The sequence below is a fragment of the Camelina sativa genome, chromosome 6, assembly GCF_030686135.1.
Source record: "Camelina sativa cultivar CO46 ecotype springtype chromosome 6, ASM3068613v1".
In the NCBI taxonomy this organism is placed as follows: Eukaryota; Viridiplantae; Streptophyta; class Magnoliopsida; order Brassicales; family Brassicaceae; genus Camelina; species Camelina sativa.
Genome location: NC_141885.1, coordinates 4,224,498 through 4,247,100, shown reverse-complemented (window position 1 = coordinate 4,247,100; position 22,603 = coordinate 4,224,498). Strand labels below are relative to the sequence as shown.

Sequence of the window (22,603 nt, the reverse complement as noted above, 5' to 3'; positions counted from 1 at the left end):
ATATCTTTACAATGAAGGGAAACATGAGCTTATATAGGCTCAATTTACAAATCAACAATATAAATACAAAATAAATCAAATTAATTACATAAATAAATCAAGAATAAATTTGAGAGATTTTATCAATCACCATTGATGGAGATTGGTTCTTTGTATCTAGACACTTTCTTGATGTAGCCATGAATTGATTGTCTTCTAGAAACTTTTTTATAATTTGATCTTGATTTTCTTTGAACCAATTTTTGATGAGTTGATATTTCTAGGATTGCATCAGGTATGGAACCTACAAGTTGGTTATGTGAAACGTTTATCACTTCGAGAGAAGAAAGTTTCCCAAGTTCAAAAGGAATCTCACAAGAAATCTTGATTTGGGATAGGTCTAGTGACTCCAGATTCGTCAAGTTTTCCAAAGTAGATGGGATGTGGCCCGTAAAAGCATTGTTAGACATATTGAGAATACGAAGCTCCTTAAGCAAGCCAACAGAATCGGGAATTGGCCCATGGAGTTGATTTCCTGAAAAATCGATGGCTGTGTAGATTGTAAGGATACGTTCCATCTCCATTGACACTCCTTTAATCATCAACACAAGTGAAAAGTAGTAAAATCTCCCGAATTTTCTATATTAAGAATTATTTTAAACAACCAATCAGGATTTGACATGCCATTCATTAACATTTTTTAAATTTCCAGAATTTTTTAGAAAAAGAAAAATTTTAAATTTATGGAAATAAAAGAACTATACACAATATCCCACATCGGCTAGAAAATTTTTAGACAATGGTTTAGAACCAGTATAAATAAGATTAATATGCTTCCAACAACGAATGAGCAGGAAAGCTTGATTTATCAGGCGTCCAAGTTTAAAAGTATATTCGGTTTGAACCGGTTTTTTATTTGATCAAATTAAAACTTTAAAAAGTTTCAAAAAAAAAAATTATAATGTTTAAAAAATTTAAAAGTTTTAATATTATAAATATTGAAACTTTTAAAAGTTCTTAGCTTTTAAAAACTATAAATATTGATACTTTTAAAAGTTCTTAGCTTTTAAAAAGTTTTTAAATATTATAATTTTTAAATTTTAAAAGTTTAAAATATTATAAATATTGAAACTTTTTAAAAGGTTCAAAATTTATATTTCGAAACCTTTTAAAAGTTTAAAATATTATAAATATTTATGTAAAACATAAATTATCCTTATTTATCTACGTTTGTGCTTTTTATTTCTTATGAGCTGTAAAACATATTTTGTGTATGATTTTATAGATAAGTTGATATTTTTTCATTAATTTTTTATTTTTAAGAGAAAAAAATGATATTGTTCTTGGAGTTTGATGGATTAACAAGTTGAGTGGTAGTCTAAAAAGGGTTTTTTAGTGGAAGAAAGTGAAGAAGTTGACGAGGATGAAGAAGAAAAAGAGTATAGCGAAGAACCAGACGGTAAAAGTAATGATGACGATTACCAAAAAAATTGACAATAGAAATGACAAGAAAGAATATGAAGAATAAGTAAACATTGAATTAAAAAAAACGAAAACATAGGTGGTAGCGATCAGTTAAATTCATGTTGATAAAATTGTTTGTTTTCCTGGTGGTCAAATAAATGGTTTAGGATATGTGAGTTCATCAGTTTAATTCGCCTCGTCTGGATGTCGAGTTAAATTCATGATTTTATTTTATCAGATTTGATTTTATAACACAACTGATTTTTTATATTTCAAAAAATTATTTATCTGAAATTTAACCTTTTCTTTAATACTAATTTTAATTTTTTATAAGATAATATTTTACTACCGTCATCAATCATATATAGTTTTCATCAAAACACATCAAATATACCCACGCGTAGCGTGGGTTCAAAATCTAGTAATATAAAAAAGTAATATGAATTAGTGATATGGTAACTTAGTGTTGCAAGCCACTAAATATATATTAAAAAAAAAACAAAACGAAGATGCATCTATTGACATAGATGATGTACTAAAACAAAAGTAGTACAAGATGTGGATCACCAGGTTCAAGTTCAAAGAAGGAAATTTATTTAATGGTCAAGCAAAGACTCGAGAAGCGATAGGAAGGTTCTAGAAGACTAAAGACTTTCTTGACATAAAGATAAAAGGAAGTTTTATGAGGATTGTTAATTACCTAAATTGTAAAAAGGAAATTAACAATTCCTAGTTTGATTAGAATCGGGAATTAGCCTATTGTGTGGCTAAGTCCAATTAGTATAAATAGGGGAGGCTGGGTCTTGAGAAAGATCAACACTTCATAGATTGAGAGATCCTAGCATTGAATCTTAAGCTTTGAGAAAGAATAGCTTGGAGATTCAAAGGAGGCTAAGAGCTTAATAAGATTAGAAAATAGAGTTAAGGAAAAACCTTGTAAGAACTTATTTTCTAATAAAAAGATAGTTGTTTGAATTTCTGGTTGATACTCTGTGTTAAAGATCCTAACCGTTTAGCTCTTACGTTTTCAATTTAGATCACAGCTTACACTTGTAAGGATTTAATACGGGTGAGATCCTATGGAAAAGATGGAGAGCTACAATGATCTTCTCAACACCAACAAGGTCATTCTAGACGATGGAAATTATGGCTTTTGGAAATCAAGGATGAAATCTATAATTGGTGGGATAGATCGACTTGCCTGGAAAGTTGTTCTTCAGAAGTGGGAAGATCCAACAATCAAGGATGTAAAGCATTTTGGAATAGCTAAGCCAGAGGAGGATTGGACTGAAAAGGTCAAAATACAACTTACGGGCTCTAGCTATTCACTGCAGCGTAGGGAGAAAGCAATTTGAATTGATTCAAGGATGTGAAACAGCAAAAGAAGCATGGGACATTCTTCAAATCCAGTATGAGGGCACGACGAAGGTTCAGAGTTCTAGAAAAAACTTGTTGGCGTCTCGCTTTGAGAATTTAAGAATGGACGAGCACGAATCAATCTCTGATTTCAGTTCTAAAATCAGCACCTTGGCTCAGGAAGCAGTAACCTTGGGAAAGAAATATAAAGATCAGAAGTTGGTTAAAAGGTTTCTTCGATGTCTACCTACAAATTTCATGGCTTACAAGACTGCATTGTGTGTCTCGAACAACATTGAAGAATTAAGTTTTGCAGAATTAGTAGGAATGCTTCAAGCTCATGAGATGGAGTTAGGAGGAGTCAAAAATAATAAAGGTGTTGCTTTAACAGTCTATGAAACCTAAGACAAGATAGAATATGAAGATCCAGTTAGCTTGTCGGTTTGAGATTTGATCGTATACTCAAGAGAGTAGAACAATGTCAAGGTCAGAAGAAGTTCACACCATATAAAAAGACTGGGGAAGAGAGCAAATTCACAAGAAAAGCATAGATGCGGTGTCATGAATGCAAAGGTTATGGACACTTTATTAGGGAATGTCCTACAGTCAAAAGAAGAGAAAACAAATGTTCTGTATGCAAAGGTTTAGGACATTTTCAGGAAGAGTGTGTAAGTCGAAAGGAGAAGTCTCTGATAAGCATGGATGAAGACACTGAGGAAGACAGTGAAGAAGAAATTTTGAATTTTGTGGCTTATCTATGCATCACAGAGTTTATAGATTAGGAAGAAATTTCAGACTCTGAAGGAGAACACGAGGACGAACTTATAGAAAGCTACAATGAGGTTCGAAGTACTCTCATTAGCCTTGGAAAAGAGAATCAAGAATTAGTAAAGGAGAAGGAACGTCTTACTAATCTAGTTAAAACGCTCCGGGATGAATTAGAATCTGAGAAGAAGCTTAGCCAAGAAAGTGTTTTATTGATCAAATAAAAACTTAACCTTGCTAACCGGTGTGACGAGCTGAAGAGCAACTTAGATGCAGAAAAGGAAAAATCTGCAAAATTACAAATTGAGCTTCAGAATCAACATAAGAAAATTCACATGTTTGTTGGGACGAAGAAATTAGATGAAATCCTAAGCTATGGAAGGACAGAGAAGACTCATAGAGGCTTATGATTTAATGGTCGAACATCTGGTAATACAGGGCAAACCAAATTTGTGTCAGGAGGGCTAATTACTCCACCAACGGATACAGGAAAAAGTCAGCAAGATAGGACCAGTGGATGTTATTACTGTGGGAAGTATGGGCACATAAAAATTTTCTGCTATAAGTACTGGGAAAAAGTTCAGAGACTCAAAAATCAAGGCAAATTTTTCTGGAATGGATTTCGTAAACAGATTTGGATAAAAAAGTCTGACTTATATCAAACTGTAACAAAGGAAGTTACAAAGTATGCTTCGGGTATAAACTTCAGATGCAATATGGCATTGATTACAGAAGAATCATATGACGACAGCCCTTGGTACTTTGATAGTGGGTGTTCTCGTCATATGACAGGCACACAAAATTATCTACAAGATTTCCGAAGAATTAGAGGTGGTAAATTTACTTTTGGAGATGGAGGTCATGGAGATATTCAAGTAGAGGGAAAACTGATGACACTACTCTGCCTAAGCTAATGAATGTATATCTAGTTCAAGGGATTTAGTTCACATGGATTTAATGGGGCCTATGCAAACAGAGAGTTTGGCAGGGAAGAAATATGCTTTTGTCTTAGTTGATGATTATTCAAGATACACATGGATTCGGTTTATTCGTGAGAAATCAGATACCATGTAGAGCTTCAGAATTTGGGCGTTGCAACTCATAAATGAAAAGGGAGGTATCAAGGGAATACGAAGTGATCATGGTGGTGAATTCCAAAATGAAGCAATGAAAGTGTTTTGTGAGAATCATGGTATTTCACATCAGTTTTCTGCTCCCATGGCGCCTCAAAAAAATGGAGTATTTGAGAGGAAAAATAGAACATTGCAAGAAATGGCTCGACCAATGATTCATGGAAATCACGTGTCGCAAATATTCTTGGCAGAAGCATTAAACACATGTTGTTATATTAGAAACCGAGTATATGTGCGAAAGAACTCGACCAAGACACCTTATGAGCTTTGGAAAGGAAAAATTCCGAATCTGAGCTACTTTCATGTGTTTGGGTGCAAATGTTACATCTTGAATGACAAAGATTATCTTGGAAAATTTAATTCCAAAAATGATGAAGGAATTTTTCTGGGTTATTTAGAGAGTAGTACAGCTTTCAGAATCTACAACAAGAGGTTGGGCACCATAGTCGAATCAGTCAATATGGTATTTGATGATTACTCATTTAACCAATGGACATGATGTGAATCTGACAGTGAACCAGAGGAGCTGACTATAAATGAACCAGAAGAAGTAGAAGCTATCAAAATTGAAGAAAAGGCGAGAAACAGTCAAGAACCATTGTTGCAAGTTCATAAAAATCACTCAGCATCAGATGTTATAGGAGATCTCAAAGAATGTATGAAAACCAGAGGCATTAAGATTGATTTCAAGAAAATGGAGAGCAATTTTGTTAGCTAGGAAAAAGTCAATTTTGAGTGTTCGTCTCATTCTTTGAACCTAAGAATCATAATGAGGCTCTTGATGATAACTCATGGATTATAGCAATGGAAGAGGAGTTAGAGCAGTTTGAGCGAAATGAGGTATGGGAGCTAGTTCCTCGACCTAACAATGTAAATGTGATAGGAACAAAATGGATTTTCAAGAACAAAACTGATGAGAATGGGACAGTGGTTCGAAACAAGGCTAGATTGGTGGCTCAAGGATATACACAGATTGAAGGAATTGATTTTGAGGAAACATTTGCTCCAGTAGCAAGACTTGAATCAATAAGGTTCTTCTTAGGAATGACATGTATCATGAACTTCAAGGTGTTTCAAATGGATGTTAAAAGTGCCTTCTTAAATCGGATTCTACAAGAGGAAGTATATGTGGAACAGCCTAAAGGTTTTGAAGATCCAAGAAATCCAGATTATGTGTATAGTCTGAAGAAAGCTTTGTATGGTTTCAAACAAGCTCCAAGGGCATGGTATGAAATGCTGACAAACTTTCTGTTGCAGAAAGGTTATGAACGAGGGAATGTAGACAAGACCTTGTTTATATTAACCATAGACCAAAACATCATGGTGGTACAAATCTATGTGGATGAAATCATTTTTGGAAGCACATCGCAAGATTTGGTGAATAAGTTTGTGGAGAATATGTCTCAAGAGTTTGAAATGAGTCTTGTTGAAGAATTGAAGTATTTTCTGGGATTGCAGATCACTCAAACAGATGAAGGGATATTTGTGTTACAAAGTACCTATGCAAGGAAGCTACTGACAAAGTTTAAGCTGGAAAAGTGCAAAGAAGCAGTCATTCCAATGAGTACGTCAAAGAAGTTAACAAGGGATGAGAAAGGGCAAGATGTTGATGTGACTTTATACAGAGGAATGATCGGAAGTTTGTTATACTTGACAGCTAGCAAACCTGATTTATGCTACAGTGTAGGAGTTTGTGCAAGATATCAAGCAAAACCTAGGCAATCTCATCTAGAAGCTGTGAAAAGGATTATTAAGTATGTCAAGGGAACACTTGATCTCGGTCTTTGGATGTCAAAAGGGTCGAATTCAAGTTTAGTGGGATATTGTGATGCAGATTATGCTGGAAGTCTGGATGATCGAAAGAGTACAAGTGGAGGTTGTTTTCTTTTGGGAAATAACTTAATCTCTTGGTTAAGTAAGAAACAGAATTCTGCATCATTATCAACAACTGAGTCAGAATATATTGCTATGGGAAGTTGTTGTACTCAATTACTTTGGATGAAGCAAATGTCTGCTGATTATGGTATGGACTCAGGAATTCTTCAAGTTTTGTGTGACAACAAAAGTGCCATTGATCTCTCAAAAAATCATGTGCAGCATTCTAGAACAAAGCATATTGATGTAAGGCATCATTTTATTAGAGAGCTTGTGGAAAATAAGCAAGTCCAGATTGATCATTTATCCATTGAGATGCAGTTGGTTGATCTGTTCACTAAAGCTCTAGATTTTCAGAGATTTGTGATGTTGAGGAATATAATTGGTGTTTGTACAGTATGATTGTACCCTCGTGGTACAAGAACTGGTTCAGGAGTTGTTGAAAGTTATTTTGAGAGAATGGATCAGTTGTGTGTCTATGGTTTAAAAGGTTATGGGCTTGGGCTGAATAAAAGAAGGGTTTTTATTTTATAAAAAAAAAGGGAGAAGGAAAATTCGCGGTTAGAAGAAGAAGAGTCTCGAAAAAAAAAAATTAACCCTAAAGAGCAAAAGGAGAACAACGGAGATTTTGAGAGAAGAAGCTTCGAATCACAACAATGGTAACAGCAACTCGCTGAGGGCAGATTAACAGGAGTCTCCTGTCAGGAGAGGTAGATCTGAAAAGCGAACGGATGGTGATAAAAATAGACCACATTTGATTGATGAAGAAATTGAGGAAGTTGAGAATGAATGCACTGATTTTGGTTCCATATTCGGAGGACTCGTCTTCGGCGGAGAAGACCCAAGGCCAGAATGACGAATCGTTTGGAACTGCATGTGATGTCAATCTGGGTGAATCCGAAGAAACAGAGTCAGATGAACCGACGGTTGGGAGTTCGATTGATCAAGTTCTCAAATCTCAAAAAGGGAAAGAACCAGAACTTTCGGGTGACGAAATTGATCCTACTGGAATCTCGGTTCAAGAGCAATTTGAGCGATTGGCTAGGAAAAAACGAGTGCACAAAAATCTTGGTCCACCAAAGAAATCAAGAAAAACAGGGGGATCGAGTTCTACTCACACGAAATCGACATCAAAGTTTGATCCAAAGGTTTTTACTTCGATTTATGCTCAGACAAGGTATAAATCTTTTGCTTCTAGACAAATTACCAAGGAACGTTTAGTAGATCTTGCTGCTAAAGATGAATGGGGATATCTTGATTTGGTTAAGAGAATGGGAATTCCAGCTAGTGTTGAAGGATTGGTTTCTTATGTGAAGGAGGTTATTGCTGAGTTTTATGCTAATTTACCTGAAAAGGCTTCGGCTGATGGTATAAAAGTATTGGTTCGTGGTCATACTTATGAGTTTTCTCCAGCTGCCATTAACCAGGTTTTTGATCAGCCACCTTTGTCTAAAGCAGAAAAACAAGCTGTTGCAGATGTTGATTTACTTGTCTTGAAAAGATTGCTGTAACTTTGAGTGGAGAAGATAATATATCATGGGATGATATGAATCTGAGGGATTTACCAGCTGTGTTTGGGGCTTTGTTCAGCATCTCGAGTTATAACTGGATACCGTCTTCTCATAGGAATCATGTGTCTGAGCAGCGGGCTAGACTTGTCTACAAAATCTTCAAAGGGATTCGCTTTGATTTTGGGAAAATGGTATATGATCAGGTGGTTGAGTTGGCTAAAATTAAGAAACAGGATTCTCGTTGGGTTGTGTTTCCTAGGACTATTTTTAAGGTTCTTATGCATTAGAAGAAACTTGAGATAATTGAGTCAGAAGTTTTTGACAAACTTGTAGCATATCGGAAAGATGCTCGCACTGGAAAGGCATATGCTACTAAGTTTCCTGAGTGTCCCAGTTTTTATGTTCCACCGGTGTCATCTGAACCACCTTCTACTGCGGCTCCTGGTCAGAACTTTATTGATGTTGAGCTTGGAAGTATTCGTATGTCGTTGGTTGATCAGAATGATCCAGAGGTTGTTTATGGAGCTTTGATTGATACAGCTCGTGTTCTACAGACTTTATTCGGAATGATACATCGATTGACTCAGAATCATCCCATGTCAAAGATGCTCTGATTGATTTTTAACATGTATACTCTTCAAGAAGGGGGAGAAGAATCATCAAGCTAGTCTCGGTTTATAGGGGAGTAGGTCTCAATTTGCGGGGGAGCATCAAGCTAGTCTCAGTTTGCGGGGTAGCATCAAGCTAGTATTTTCTTTTGTTTGTTTTAAACACTGAACTTCTTTTGGGATGTTTTTAGTTCGTGTTAAACTTTGAAGGTTGGTCTTAAAGACTTTTGATAAGTTTGTGTGTGAAGTCTAGTATTGCTGCAAATTATAAATCATGGATGCTTGAAAGAGCATAAGGTTAAAAAGGGGGAGATTGAAGATGCATCTATTGACATAGATGATGTACTAAAACAAAAGTAGTACAAGATATGGATCAGCAGGTTCAAGTTCAAAGAAGGAAATTTATTTAATGGTCAAGCAAAGACTCGAGAAGCGAGAGGAAGGTTCTAGAAGACTAAAGACTTTCTTTATGAGGATTGTTAATTACCTAAATTATAAAAAGGAAATTAACAATTCCTAGTTTGATTAGAATTGGGAATTAGCCTATTGTGTGGCTAAGTCCAATTAGTATAAATAGGGGAGGCTGGGTCTTGAGAAAGATCAGCACTTCATAGATTGAGAGATCCTAGCATTGAATCTTAAGCTTTGAGAAAGAATAGCTTGGAGATTCAAAGGAGGCTAAGAGCTTAATAAGATTAGAAAATAGAGTTAAAGGAAAAAACCTGTAAAAATCTATTTTCTAATAAAAAGAGAGTTGTTTGAATTTCTGGTTGATACTCTGTGTTAAAGATCCAAACCGTTGAGCTCTTACATTTTAACAAAAACATGAAGGTCCATTCACCATTGACTTGATGATTTGAAGTCTTTTCGATGAAATTTCTTCCCCACTAAAAATCGTATGCGTCCTTCCAAATCCAATAGACTTGACTTGCAAGATTGCGACTACTAAACTTGTTCTTGACGTCAAAAGACCATAAAATGAGATATTTAGAAACTAGAAACAAAAATCATTCTCAGTGAGCAAAGTAGAAAAGTCTAAGTGCCGTGTGGCTTAAGCTAGCCCTTCAACTTCAGATGGCACCCCCCTGAGGCATTTCCTTATAAAATGCTTACCAAGTCATCCTCCGTCCTATTCCAACGTAAAAGAAACGTCAAATATTACATTTCTAAGGAAAAACCAAAAACACGCATGGTCATGTCATCAGCACTTAAAAGTCAATTAAATGAAACTTATAAACCCAAGTACAATCAATAACCAGGAGATACATAAACGATTTCAGTTCAGATTCGTACAAGGCTCCTTTAGCATATATTATAAACGGATCTGTATACTACTCAAGTAGTATACACGGATACACCATTCATCATGAAAAGCTAAGTGATGGGATCACATCCGCTTGAAGGCCTCCTTCGCAGGTGGTTTCAAGTGTGTGGGTAAGACTAAATTTTGTTGGCTCCTCTAATATGTTGTTTTAGTGTAGCTCTCTGTTTTTTTTCCAGCATTATTCTGTGTATCCGCTGAACTAAAAAGTATAAATATAGATGACGTCAAAGTTTAAAATTCTTTAGGAATTATGGAATTTTTTACCAATAAGATTTATCGTACACGATTCAAAAGAAAATGATTCACTTGCAGAATAATCAATTAAATTCCTTCATATTCAAACTAATAGAGTTAACCAATTAATGTATTTTGCAATATAAACACTAAACAGCCACAGTTGAGACATGTGACTGACTCTCGGAGTCTGAGTGAGCACTAAGATGAGTATAATGTTCCCAAAAGTACCACCTTTTACCATATAACACACTTGTAATACCCCCAAGAACATCTCATCCTAAAGCCACTCGGAAAGATTGGCACGACGTGTTCTTTCCTCATTGTCGAAACGCTTTCTCTGGTCTAACAATTCAAGTCGTCTAGTAACCCAATCCGGTAAATCTGAGCCAAGCCAGAGAGCTTCACCTGTATCTTTATGCTTAAAGTCAGGTTGCCTTGGGTTCTTCTTACTTCTTCTGTTGTCCCACCACCCGTTTGGATTCGAAAAGAAGACTTGCCACAAGTATATTTCATCATTCTTGGATTCTTCTATACCATCTTCTAAGGAAACAGGAATAAAAAACACACAACCTCATCTCAGCGGGAAAATTTATCATCTTTTCTCACAAATTGTATGCAACACTGAAAACTACTGAATATAACTATTTTCATAAACCCGAGAACTCGAAACCAGAAGATACTGTATACAACACCTTTCAATGTGGATTCCTATTCATTATTAATACAGGGGATGATGAGTAGAAGAGATAATAACCTGCTGCAGATATTGTTTTTTCGTACATCTGAGAATCTAAGGCGTGGCTTGGTGGTACCGCTGCAACATTCACCTCTGTCACATTAACCTGCAATCATTCACAATTCACAAACCTGGTGATTTTTAAGCAACAAAGAAGACATATTATTAACATTACAGTTACATGAAGTTAATAACATATATGTAAACGGATCTCAACTACACAAGACATCAGAAGAAGAAGCTGGTGGAAGTAGATTTGAGATAATATTTATGGTCAAGAAGAAACAAATACCTGGTAACCAAAATCTAAGCCGCAAGATTCATCGCTGGAGCTCTTGCTGTAAGAAGCAAGGCGGCCTGAAACAAGTATGTAATCATTTGGCTTCAAATGCGCTATACACATCCGTGCCACCGCGTCCCACATACTAAGATATATCCTGTCATTGAATTGCATCATCACATTAACAAAGTTTAATTCAAAAGGAAACTCTCATCAATCTTCAAATGAATCACAAGGCTTAGGAACAATTACAGATCATAATCAAACATCATTAAGGCTAACTAATCCAAAGAATACAGTTTCTAATCCCAAACTAAGGCCACCCTAATCTTCAATTAAGCAACAAACTTAGAGATTACATAATCGAAACGCGAATCGAACAAACCTTACCTAAAGCTCTGGTTAGGATAGAGCGGGTGTTTCAATCTAAGCATAGTGAAAACACCGAACCTATCGGGTCCGGTGTCGATGACTCGTACGGGTCGATCAACGAAACCCATAAGGCTCACGGAGTTGAAAAGATTGAAGTTGAGCTTGGTCGATAATGGTTTCTTGAACAAACGCGCGTGATGATAAACCGCACTTTCTCCATCGGAGAAGAAACGAGATTTAGGGAAAGACAACGAAGAGATTTGAGAAGCAGTGCGTTGAATCAAGCTTCCGAGTTTGAAGAAGGTGTTCATCTACTCGAGAAGGAGTGCGGGCATTTTTTTTTGTTTTTTGTTTCTCTAATCGCTCATTTGATCTTCCTCTTGTTTCCTGTTATTGGGCTTTAATTTTCATATTTTAATTTAGGCCCATTAAATGTTAAGCCCACTAGATTTGGATCTGCTAATATGCATTCTTAAAATCATTGATTTGGACTTTGTAAGGACTTATAATTTCTTATAGAAATTTCTGAATTTTAGAAATTATTTTTGAGGAGGAAAAGTTGTGATGAAAAAATATGGATCAAATATAGTGAAAATATATAACTCTACAATGTACAAATACAACTGTTTGAGTTTTATAAAAAAAACTATTTTTTTTACAAAAAAGTACTACGAAATGTCGGAAATGTTGTTTTCATTAATTCAGATTGTTATTATTATTTTTAAATATTAAATTATTTTTTGTAACAAAAATTTACGATAAATAGACACAATTGCAAATTCTATATTAAGATGTATTAAATTTCTCTACTGCTATAATCATTTTTAATTTTTTAGTTAGATTATAGAATAACGTTGAATATTTTAAATTAGTATTCAATTATTTAGATTCAACATAAAATAAAAAATTTGTTTCAACGAACTTGTTAGTTAGTGATAAAGAGAAAAATATATAAGAGAGTTCAAAAAGCATGACTATTTAAATAGACACACCTATTATAAATTCATAACGAAAAAAGTTGTGATAAAAAAATATGAATAAAATATATTGAAAAAAAATAACACTACGATGAACTGTTACAACCGTTTGAATTATATATATAAAAAAAAACAATTATTTTACGAAAATGCAAAAATCGCAACTTCTGCGTCTATACTACATCATTCATCTAACTGGGTCCTACGGATTCAAAGCATTTCTGAAATGCTATATGTGTCGATTGAATATAGAGATTATCTTTTTAATTCTTCATCTATGCTTGCCGATCAATAATGTATGAGTTATTTGTTATCTTGCATATTTTTTGGGTTGATTAACTCTCCAAAATCTTGTTAAATTGAATGAGCTAGTATAGAAAAGCGATACGTTATAACTTGGGGTATACAGTTGAGTTGCTTGAGCATAGTAGTTGGTGCCACAACAATGGGTCAATTATACATCAATGATTTGAGTTCATAAACGATGTTTATATATCCCTTGTTTATGAATCTCATATATTTCCTATCGCCTAATGATATTAATTTACTGTTATTGATTTACATTTTTAGTACTTATACTTGCTTCAGTTTCATGACAACCAAACAACAATATCATATTCTTCGTCTTTCATTCATTGCTCACCACGAACTATGAGTCGCTTTTGAAAATTTCCAAAACTGATGAATATTTTGACTTTGAATGGGCGGTTTTTGAAATCAAAATTTTGCAAAAAAAAAAAAAAGATGAATATTGCCTAGTTGATGATGGGTCATCTCTTTCATTTCTGGAAGATACAATACAACTATTTTTTCCCCCGTTAAACTAATATGAAAGTAGTCAGAATCAAATATAATCAAGAATCACTTGATCAAGCCGGCACAAAAAAATAGTATAAAAATATCTTTGAAATAAACAATCACTTTCAATATCTAACATTCACATATCAATGGTCTCTATATAAGCAAATCACTTTCAGAAAATCACAATGAACTACCTACAACAAAAGACCTCAAAATGACGAACAAGATCTTCTTTCAGTTGACAGGAGCTTATCTGGTGCTGGCATTGATGATTGCCATGGTCTCGGCCCAATACGATAACGACAGCAATGACCACGCAACAACACCAAGCTCCGCCGTCATTGTTGCCGTCGATATCTTCATCGGCTTGGCCGTAGCCACTGTGGCTCTGGTGGCTGGCTTCATAATCTGAATTCCGTAAATTCCTTGTTTTTGGCTTTTCATGACAGTTGTTTCTGCTTTTAAAATTTTCATTGCTTTGTGGAAAAGATTTATGTCAACTCGTTTTAGTCAATTTGATATACAATTCAAAAAAAATTCGAATCCCAATAAACATAAGCAAATGACCGATCAAAAACATTGGATATAATCTCTCGACTGACCTATGACCAAAAAATCATACAATATTTATCATAGTAGTCAGGTTCAACCGTTCAAGTAATCGAGCTCCTAGTAATAACAATAACATACATAAAAGAGAGAAATACAAAACAACAACACAAGACAGGTACAACCCAATAAAACAAACCCTAATTAATGTTCTTGGAGAAGTTTGAAACGGCAACAAAACTCTCCTGACTTTATTTCTAAATTTCCTAATCAACCCACCTGACCGATTGAAAATAAAATCTTCGAGCGTTTAGGGTCGAGTCGCTATTTGTGGGTCACATAAATGTGCGCTATATCATGCGACTGTAAAACTCAGTTTCTGTGTATTCTGCTTTTGGTACGGAAACGAAGGTCGTTCTTGTTCACCTGCGAGATCTTAAGAGCCAAAGAGATATAGCCTAAAGCAGCTATCGCATAAAACACTTTGTATGGAGCCAACTCTAGCCCAGAGAAGAAGCAGTAGTAGCCGGCGAGAAGATAGATGTGATGGGGACCGAGTTGGTGTCCTGAGAGAAATGGGAAAGAGCGAAGGCTGCTAGACTCGGGTCTTGAGTTCAGTATTCCATGGAAAATTACACCAACGCAAAGAGCAGAGTCAGCAAACCAAGGGAAGCTTTGTCCTGTTCCGATCCGCTACAAGAAATTCCATTAAACATCAATCAAGCCTTTTTTTTTTTTAGGTTTTGGTCATAAGCTAAAAAGACATAAAACTCGAGTAGTAAACCGCAAAACAAAGCACTTTCACTAGTTCAATAGAGTCAATCAGATTTTTAAATCTAAGAATGCCTGATTATGGACACGGAAAACGTACCTGGAACCAAGCGGCAAGAGAGGGTACGAACATCAAAGCTGCTAGGAGATGCAATATTAGTAGGCCGTGCCTGTGATTGAAGATGTCTGCTTGCGTCTCAATGAATGACTTTTCAGACAAATCTCCTGATACGGGATCCTCTCTGCTTGAAGCATGTCGTGTTTTACGTTCGTCTTCATTTTTTTGGTTCACTGATTCCTTTCTCCTCGATGCCATCACGATACTTCCATAACAAAAAATGAAAATTACCATCAGCTTCAATTGCCTCTTACCGTTTTCTGATTGATGATTTTCTATGTAATTTTGAGGCATCTTCCTATCTCACATGACAATATTTGAAAAGATAGAACGCTTGCGTACCAGCACATGGCGTTATGGCAGCAAAGAACATGAGAGGCGAGGAGTACAAAAAGACCCAAAGCTGGATGTAGAAAGGACACCAAGGTAACTGCGACTAGTGTCATAACAATTGTTGTGTTGAGCTTCAGAATTCGGACTGCCTGCTTTAAGAAACAGAATCTCAGTACCTCATTTTGATGATAAACTAAAAGCCTATATTTCAATGCTAAGCAAGGACAGCATGCGGTTAATATTAGATGGCTTTAAGTAAAGGACAAAATCGAAAAGCAAACCTTTAAACAGACGAAACTGGAAGAAAGTATAGAAAACCAATGAAGGAAAGCAAGAGAATAGTTTCGTTCCAAAGCTTGGAACCTGCAACAAATTGACACTTATTCAGTTATTTCTGGACAGCGGTAAGAAGTTTTTGGATTGAACCAAAAAAAAGTGATGAAAGCAAAGCAATTACCTTGATTTAACACTGGTGTGGACAAGGGCCGACGCCTGAAACGCAAATCTGGAGACGATAATTAACACACTGATGAAGGCATTGGCCATCAAAAAACAGATCAACGAGACCACTGTGAAGCTTGTGAGGGGAGGGAATGGTTGAGCCATTAGGAAGGAGTAGAACAATGAAATTATAAGAGGTAAAGCAGCTAGAAGCAGAAATGGAGATGGCATTTCTAAATTGTACTCTACAGCAGAGAGCAATGGTGGCACAGATAGTTTGTTGTCCCATTGATTAGCTTGCCGCATAAGAGCGAAAACTGTGACAGCAAATGAGAAGCCAACTATCTGCAATATCAGACGCCACGTGAAGAAATGTTCAATCCCTTACGAAGAAAGCAATCTCGTATTTAAGAAACAAATGGTAATCAAGTTTGGAGAGGAAGTCTTGCGGTAAGTCTCATGCACTGTAATAATTTTATAGCACGTTACATGCATAATTAGTATCATGTGACTGTGTACATCTGATACTCAAGGGGTTAAGGATAAAGATACCTGAGGACCATACAGAAGTACAAATCTGCTGGACATGGCTGGAGCAGAGACATGAACACTTGCAGTGTATGAGCAATGAGGGTCAACCTGTAGAAGGGCGTGGAAACGGAAGAAACATTTGAGTTCTCTGTTTCAGTGAGAATAACAGACTAGCTTTTTCTAAAAAAAAAAATCTGACCAGAAGCATAACAGTAGTTTTCTCAGAACTCTGAGAACTCCAAAGAGCTGGTGATGAATCAATAACTATTGTCTCACTGTAGATATTTGCAAAAACGTGAAGTCCAGAAGCAGAATCCCAGGCAAGAGCAACAGGTGGGAAACAACGCAATTTGCAGAGCTCTGAAAATGGAACAAAAATGAGATTTACAACTCAGATAGGGGAATGCAAATTTTTAAATTTACAAACCGAAGACTAATATATTATTCCACGAGAACTGGAAATCTAGGCAGATGCTGACTAGAAGATTAAATGACAAAACTATGAGATAAAAGCTATAGAAAGAAAAATCTCTACGATTGAAGAGAGGTTTGGAATACTCACTATCCTTTTCCAAGTCTCCTGTCTCGCCATCTGGTAAACCAAAAGTGTTAATGCCACAGCCAGCAGTTTTCAGGGACAGCGTTGTGGGCAATAGACCTAAGCTGGTAGCAAACGATAAGTTGTAAGCTAGAGGATGGTCCTCCTTCAAAAATATTTCCTGCAGAAAATTAATCCAAAACTGAATAATCAGTTAACCAATGATTTCACTTAGCTTAATTTAAAAGCATTGGAGATACAAGGGGAGAGTGTTGTCTCTTTTCAGAATGATAACCTTTGCCCAGTACGTGGATAAGAGCATTGATTGAGATGAGACCTCCACGGCCCCTTCTTCAGGATTAAAGAACTGCCCTACTGCCATGGAAACTGCTACAGGAGGTTTACCAGAAATGGCCTGTGCAAGAGAAGGTCTTATTCCAGTTACACGTTTTTTTCATTCAAAAACTGCTGAATTTGAAAAAAGGCAAATGTATCAAGGTGAGAAAATACTTCGCGAGGCGCAACTGAGATAGTCAAGAATCTGAATCCGCGCATTTCTTCAGGCCCCAGCTTCAGCACTGCAGATGGGGGAGCTTGTTCGGTCTGACTCCCTGGTTCTGACTAGTAAACATATACACAGAGAAATCTAGTAAATGAAAATGCTTAATTGATCTTCTTTCCTTTGGAAAATGTGAAGAGAACATGCACAGAGAAAATAAGCGTGGAGACAAATCTCACAATGTTGTAACTGATATCCTAAATTACTTTAGCAGACAGTGTATATATTAACCTGTTTTGGTGCAGGGCCTGCAGGGATGAGAACCATCTTTGATGTAACTTCTACGACCCTTTCACAAACCGGTAAATTTGAATTTGATTTCTCCTTCTCAGGCCATAGATGGAGTCTTACTCCAGAACACGGCGCCAGATTTGTAACAAAGATAAAGTGGTTCTTTCCATTTGACCCCTATTGTACAGAAAATGTGTCATGCGAGATCGATATTGACATTGAAGTGATATATAGGTCTAAAATCACATCCCCAAGGGAGTACTATCAGCACAGACCAATAACTCTATGTCCAACCAGCGCCTTCTCCCGTCCATTGCCAAAATCGTAACAGTACTCGTTTGTATGTATAGATCCCTATCGAGAGCATCATCCTTCCAATCCAGGGAACACGTAGAGAGTTGTGATTCAGAGCCTGGAAAGGTTAAAAACAGACTATTAAGAGAATACATGAACCCACAGTAATAAGGACACCTAATGACATTGTTTCATAATTAGCCATTGCCTAGAAAACTGTTTGACAGATAAAAGATACCTCCACCTATATTTTCACTACTTGACAACATATACTGATAGATGTTAATCACCCTCAAGATCAGACAAGCTTGTAACTTAACTATAAGAAAATACTATCTCCTTTCGTTGAAGTCTTATACTCTGAAAAAAACAAGATATACATATGTTCAGGGTAGAGTATTCATACCTTTTGAGGCCACCATGGCTAATTCATGAGAGACTTTCATGGGTGTCATTCCATTGAAACTTTGAGCTAATGCACTTTGAAGCATTCGGGTTAAAACCCAAAGTCTCTTTTCAGTATCAAAAAATGGCTGACTAGTTTTCGAGTCCACCAAACTAAGAAGCGTATGTGAAACCTGCATGGCATGCGAAATTTCAAAATTCATTGAACATGGCATTTTCCAGATTACAAATTAGGGAATTTTTACCTACTTGAACAACCAATTGATTACACCACAAAATAGCTTGATGCTCCATTGACAGCCACACGTTTTTCATGCTTGTACTACTTATCATAAAGCCATGACTTGAAGGGACAATGCCATCAAGTGACTCTAACTTTGATCGAACCTGAGGGAAACGGGAAAATCTTAAGCGTTAAGAAAAGTTCAAATCTCATCCACTGGAACTAACATACAATCAAAGAAAGCATCACGACATAAAGAATGAACCAAACATCAAAATAAACCAAAATACTGGTGGATATTTTTCAGACCTGATAGTCATTGTAGCCACCGGCAATGGATACAACAACAACTCCGGATAGTAACGGGTCAGACACATAACTTCCCCCAGGAGATGTTTGAACTTCATACCCTTTTTTCCATTCTTGATTCACTTGAGCAAAGTAATGCCCCAAGGATGGCTGCAATGCCAGAGGAGGTGATCTGGATGAAATTAGACACATAAAAACCTAAACCATGTTTTTTGGCGTTAACACTTGTTAAGCATTGAGAGAACTTACTGGTGTGGACTTGAGAGAGTTAGGATGGTTTGCACAGCTGATTTCCGCAATCGAGGATGGACTGCAGCAGCTCTGGCAACAAAACCACCCATAGAATGGCCAACCAGTATCACATTATCTGGTAAGTTACTAGACACAGCAGCACCTTCTCTTTCTCTGGTATCATGAGATTCCTTATATTGATCTAGAATCTGAAGAAAATAAGTGGATAGAATAAGGGATCAATAGAGATAAACTTAATTGGAAACAAGATTCCAAGCTATATGTTCTGTTATCTTAGAGAACTTTGTTTGATGAAACTTGGGAAAAGAAGTTCCCACGCACAAGAGCATCTATACACCCAGCAATTAACAATTTAAATAATATTGTTCTGTACTTTTAGTTAAGAATTTCGTGAAGGGAATGAAGCTAAGCTATCAAAAATTCCCACCCTATGAATGGCATATACGACATATTCAGTGTGCTCCTCAAGAATGCGACCATCCATTGCAGAATGTTCACCTTCAAGATCCACAGCAAACCAATCTAGTCTGTTGCTGTATTGACTAGGCAAATCATAGTCTACAGACTCTGTATCTGCACCGCCCCCACGGAAGAGAGAAGCTTCCTGATAAAATGTGCGCTCAAATGGACCCCCCTGATATGCTCTATCAGACTCTGCTGCCACAGACCTGACCTGCATGAACAATATATATTACAGGGGATATAAGGAGGCTGGTATATGTAATCTAGAGACAAGCTCCCAACAGAATCGGGATATACTACATTATTCTGGAGTAAAAGAAAACAACTGGATCCACAATAACATTGAAAAATGCTAGTTAAGGAATTCCCAACTTCAGCTATTATAGTGATCCTTACCTGCTTGTAGCTACCAGCATTGCCTGGAATGAAAAGAACTGGAACTCCACTAAGTTTCTCAAGGTGCTCCTTAAAGTCAATCTTCCTCCAACCTTCATGGTAAAGATAGAGTCCATATCTTCCTCCGGGAGTTGCATCGTCCGTCACAGAGATAGGAATGTAAGTGGGATACATGTAAGTCATAATACAACCATTATTTATAGGTTTAAGCAAACCAAACAAAGCCGTAAGCCCAATCCATGCCGCTAAAATCACAACGCCAACTATCCTCAGCCTTGGTTTAAAGCATTGGCTGCTCATAGCAAATCTTACATCACGCATCTCAATCGTATATATCTCTGCATAAAAACATGCCAAATGTGATCATACTCACTCATAATAATGTAAAAAAAAAAAAAAAAACACAGAGAATCAAACAAAGTATAGAGAGCTCCTAAAACAAGAATAAATCGATTTTTTTTTTTTTTTGAAGTATCAAACTGAATCACACAAGTGACGAACCATAAACAGTAAAGTTCAAAACCAAATAAAATATCAGCTGTACATTAATCAGCTTTAGATCTCAAATCAGTAGGGTTTTTCACTGTTGTCTCTCCCCGTCGATTCCTGTGAAAACTTCCTAAATCTACAATTTATAAGCTTTGGAGAGTACCAGGGGGAAAGTAAAAATCCGATTAGAGTGAAAGTGCTCTTGTTTCCTTGATCTCTGTAGTTGTTGTATAACTGAGGATAGATCTGTGTGTGTGTGAGAGAGAGAGAGAGAGCTTTCGTGTGAGATTATACTAGCTTGAGTTTTGTTTTTGTTTTTAAACATAGAATTTAACTTATAACTTTTTTGGTAAACATAGGCTTAAGAAAAAAAAATGATAAATCAAGCGAATAAACTAGCATAAGAGGTGTCAGACCAATTCATTAAACAGACCAATGTGACCATCATAATCACTTATCATAAAAATAAAATAAAAACAGAGAATCAAACAAAGCATATAGCTCCTAAAACAAGAATGCATCTTTAAGTATCCAATAGATTCACACAAGTGAAGAACAGTGAGAATATCCCAAATTTTATTAACAACCAAAAAAAATTCCACTATACTGTACTAGCATTAGATCTCAAATCAGTTTATGCACCAAATTACACAGAACAAAAACTGAAACTATACAAATCAGGAAACTTAATAATATAGTGGACAAAAAAAAGTGAGATCCAAAATGGAAGAAGCTTAATATAGTAATTAGTAACAGTAGTTTAGCATAAGGGATGAGTAAAAAGGAAACATTTTATAGTTTGGATCTCGCCATCAATGCTAAGCTAAGAGCTTAATTTGGTAATATCGACGAGTTTTTAAATCATTTGGGGCGTGTGATTTCAGAATACGAGTGAGTAAGAAACTAACCGGTTAAGAAGATGGTGAGAAGACACTACGCGATGTCCAGGGACATTAGAACCGGCGGTTTAAGAAGGTATGGGAGCACGGTGCGACGGAGGTCAGGCTCCTCACTGAAATTGAGGAGGGAGGAGATCCTGCGTTAATCGGATCCAGGTTCGGGTGCAGTTGAGTTTAATTTAGCTAAATGGGCTGTATTTGGACTATATGGGTCTAAAGTTACCAGTGATGAAACGTCGTTTTAGAAGAGCGGATATACACGAATGAGAACTAGAATTTTAAATTTTTAGTGTACACAAATGTCAGGAGATTTGTTGTATAACTGAGGGGGATATTATTTGTTACCTAACTAAATATTTTTAATAATTGGATTTTTTTATAAACGACTCAATATTTAAGAAAATTTGAAAAAAATACTTAGATTTCAGGAAAAAACGTTTAACAGAGGGAAAAAACAAAAGACAGCTGATATAAATTAGGTGGGAAGAGGAGAATAAATAATACACGTGTAAAAGTAAAAGTGTAAAACAATCTCACTGTCTCAACTCTTCTTTTCGATAATAGTCACCAAGTGTCTCGGCATTATCTCTTCCGGTAAAGTTAATAAGTGTAGATCGAGTAATCTACAAAAGTGATGTATAAAACAAAGGAAAGAAATAAGTTCATATGCTTCTTAAATGAACTTATAAATGTGATTTTGTTTATAAGTCGTGGGAATGGGAAATTGGTGTATTCAAGGCAAAAGGTATGACATCATCAAATGGCTTGATTTCTTCAAAAACTTAAACAATCAATAATAGACCACTTGATCAAATATGTGATCATGGATAAGTGACCCAAAGGAAAATTAAATGACAGTTACCTTGAGTTGGTCACGATCTAACAATTTAGTAACCACGATTAGCTCCATTGAAATGGTTCATTAATATTAGAGCAAGCCACAAAACCCAATAGTATGATCCATTACTAGTCTTAAAGCCCATGTAACTAGTATCATACTATTGGGCTTTGTGACTTGCTCTAATACATAATATATTTTTCAACCGAAAATGTTTCTCACCAAACCATGTATTACAACATGATCCATACTACAAAATTAGAAAATTCACAACTTATAAATCAAAATGATATTAAAATTAAGACCCAGAACAGTATATGCAACAAGCGTTTGATTGCAAAAAAACCAAAAACACTTTTGTGCATGTGTTTCATCATGGCGGTGCGCAATCCACTCTGTTAAGTTCACATGTTTTTAGAATCACTATGTTTTCTATCTCTTCTCACCCGTAATTGATGAAGAATATTGATTTGAAAAGAGAAAGAGGATAAAAAGTAGTAGAATGGTACATAGAATAAAGTTGGTCGTCGAGAAAGTAACCGGCCGG

At 36.0% G+C, this 22,603-nt stretch overlaps 2 protein-coding genes across 19 annotated transcripts; both read right to left on the bottom strand.

Moving 5' to 3' along the window:
• Positions 1–9,952: 9,952 nt before the first annotated feature.
• Positions 9,953–12,170, bottom strand: LOC104790384 (protein OSB1, mitochondrial). 2 transcript variants are annotated; one of them, XM_010516129.3, is made up of 4 exons: positions 11,659–12,170; positions 11,281–11,425; positions 11,007–11,094; positions 9,953–10,792 (listed from the first exon to the last, which is right to left on the bottom strand). In XM_010516129.3, the coding sequence occupies exons 1-4, from the start codon at positions 11,949–11,951 to the stop codon at positions 10,530–10,532; spliced, it is 789 nt and encodes a 262-aa protein (XP_010514431.1). In that variant the 5' UTR covers positions 11,952–12,170; the 3' UTR covers positions 9,953–10,529. The 2 variants fall into 2 exon arrangements, with proteins under 2 accessions (XP_010514431.1, XP_010514432.1); XM_010516130.3 differs by having other exon boundaries at positions 9,953–10,789.
• A 1,811-nt stretch (positions 12,171–13,981) lies between these two features.
• Positions 13,982–21,539, bottom strand: LOC104779961 (uncharacterized). 17 transcript variants are annotated; one of them, XR_015560385.1, is made up of 20 exons: positions 21,228–21,403; positions 20,483–20,565; positions 19,831–20,168; positions 19,400–19,645; positions 18,970–19,160; positions 18,721–18,892; positions 18,438–18,575; positions 18,190–18,361; positions 17,765–17,901; positions 17,490–17,666; positions 17,210–17,320; positions 16,995–17,114; positions 16,724–16,880; positions 16,361–16,521; positions 16,183–16,269; positions 15,647–16,094; positions 15,471–15,552; positions 15,199–15,341; positions 14,839–15,061; positions 13,982–14,660 (listed from the first exon to the last, which is right to left on the bottom strand). XR_015560385.1 is itself a non-coding variant. In XM_087455855.1 (20 exons), exons 3-20 carry the CDS (start codon positions 20,149–20,151, stop codon positions 14,340–14,342), a joined length of 3,285 nt encoding a protein of 1,094 aa, XP_087311981.1. In that variant the 5' UTR covers positions 20,152–20,168; positions 20,483–20,565; positions 21,228–21,511; the 3' UTR covers positions 13,982–14,339. The 17 variants fall into 17 exon arrangements, 12 of the variants coding, with proteins under 12 accessions (XP_087311981.1, XP_010514428.2, XP_087311984.1 ...); XR_015560382.1 differs by having other exon boundaries at positions 15,199–15,338; XM_087455855.1 differs by having other exon boundaries at positions 15,199–15,338; positions 15,647–15,975; positions 21,228–21,511.
• Positions 21,540–22,603: the final 1,064 nt, after the last annotated feature.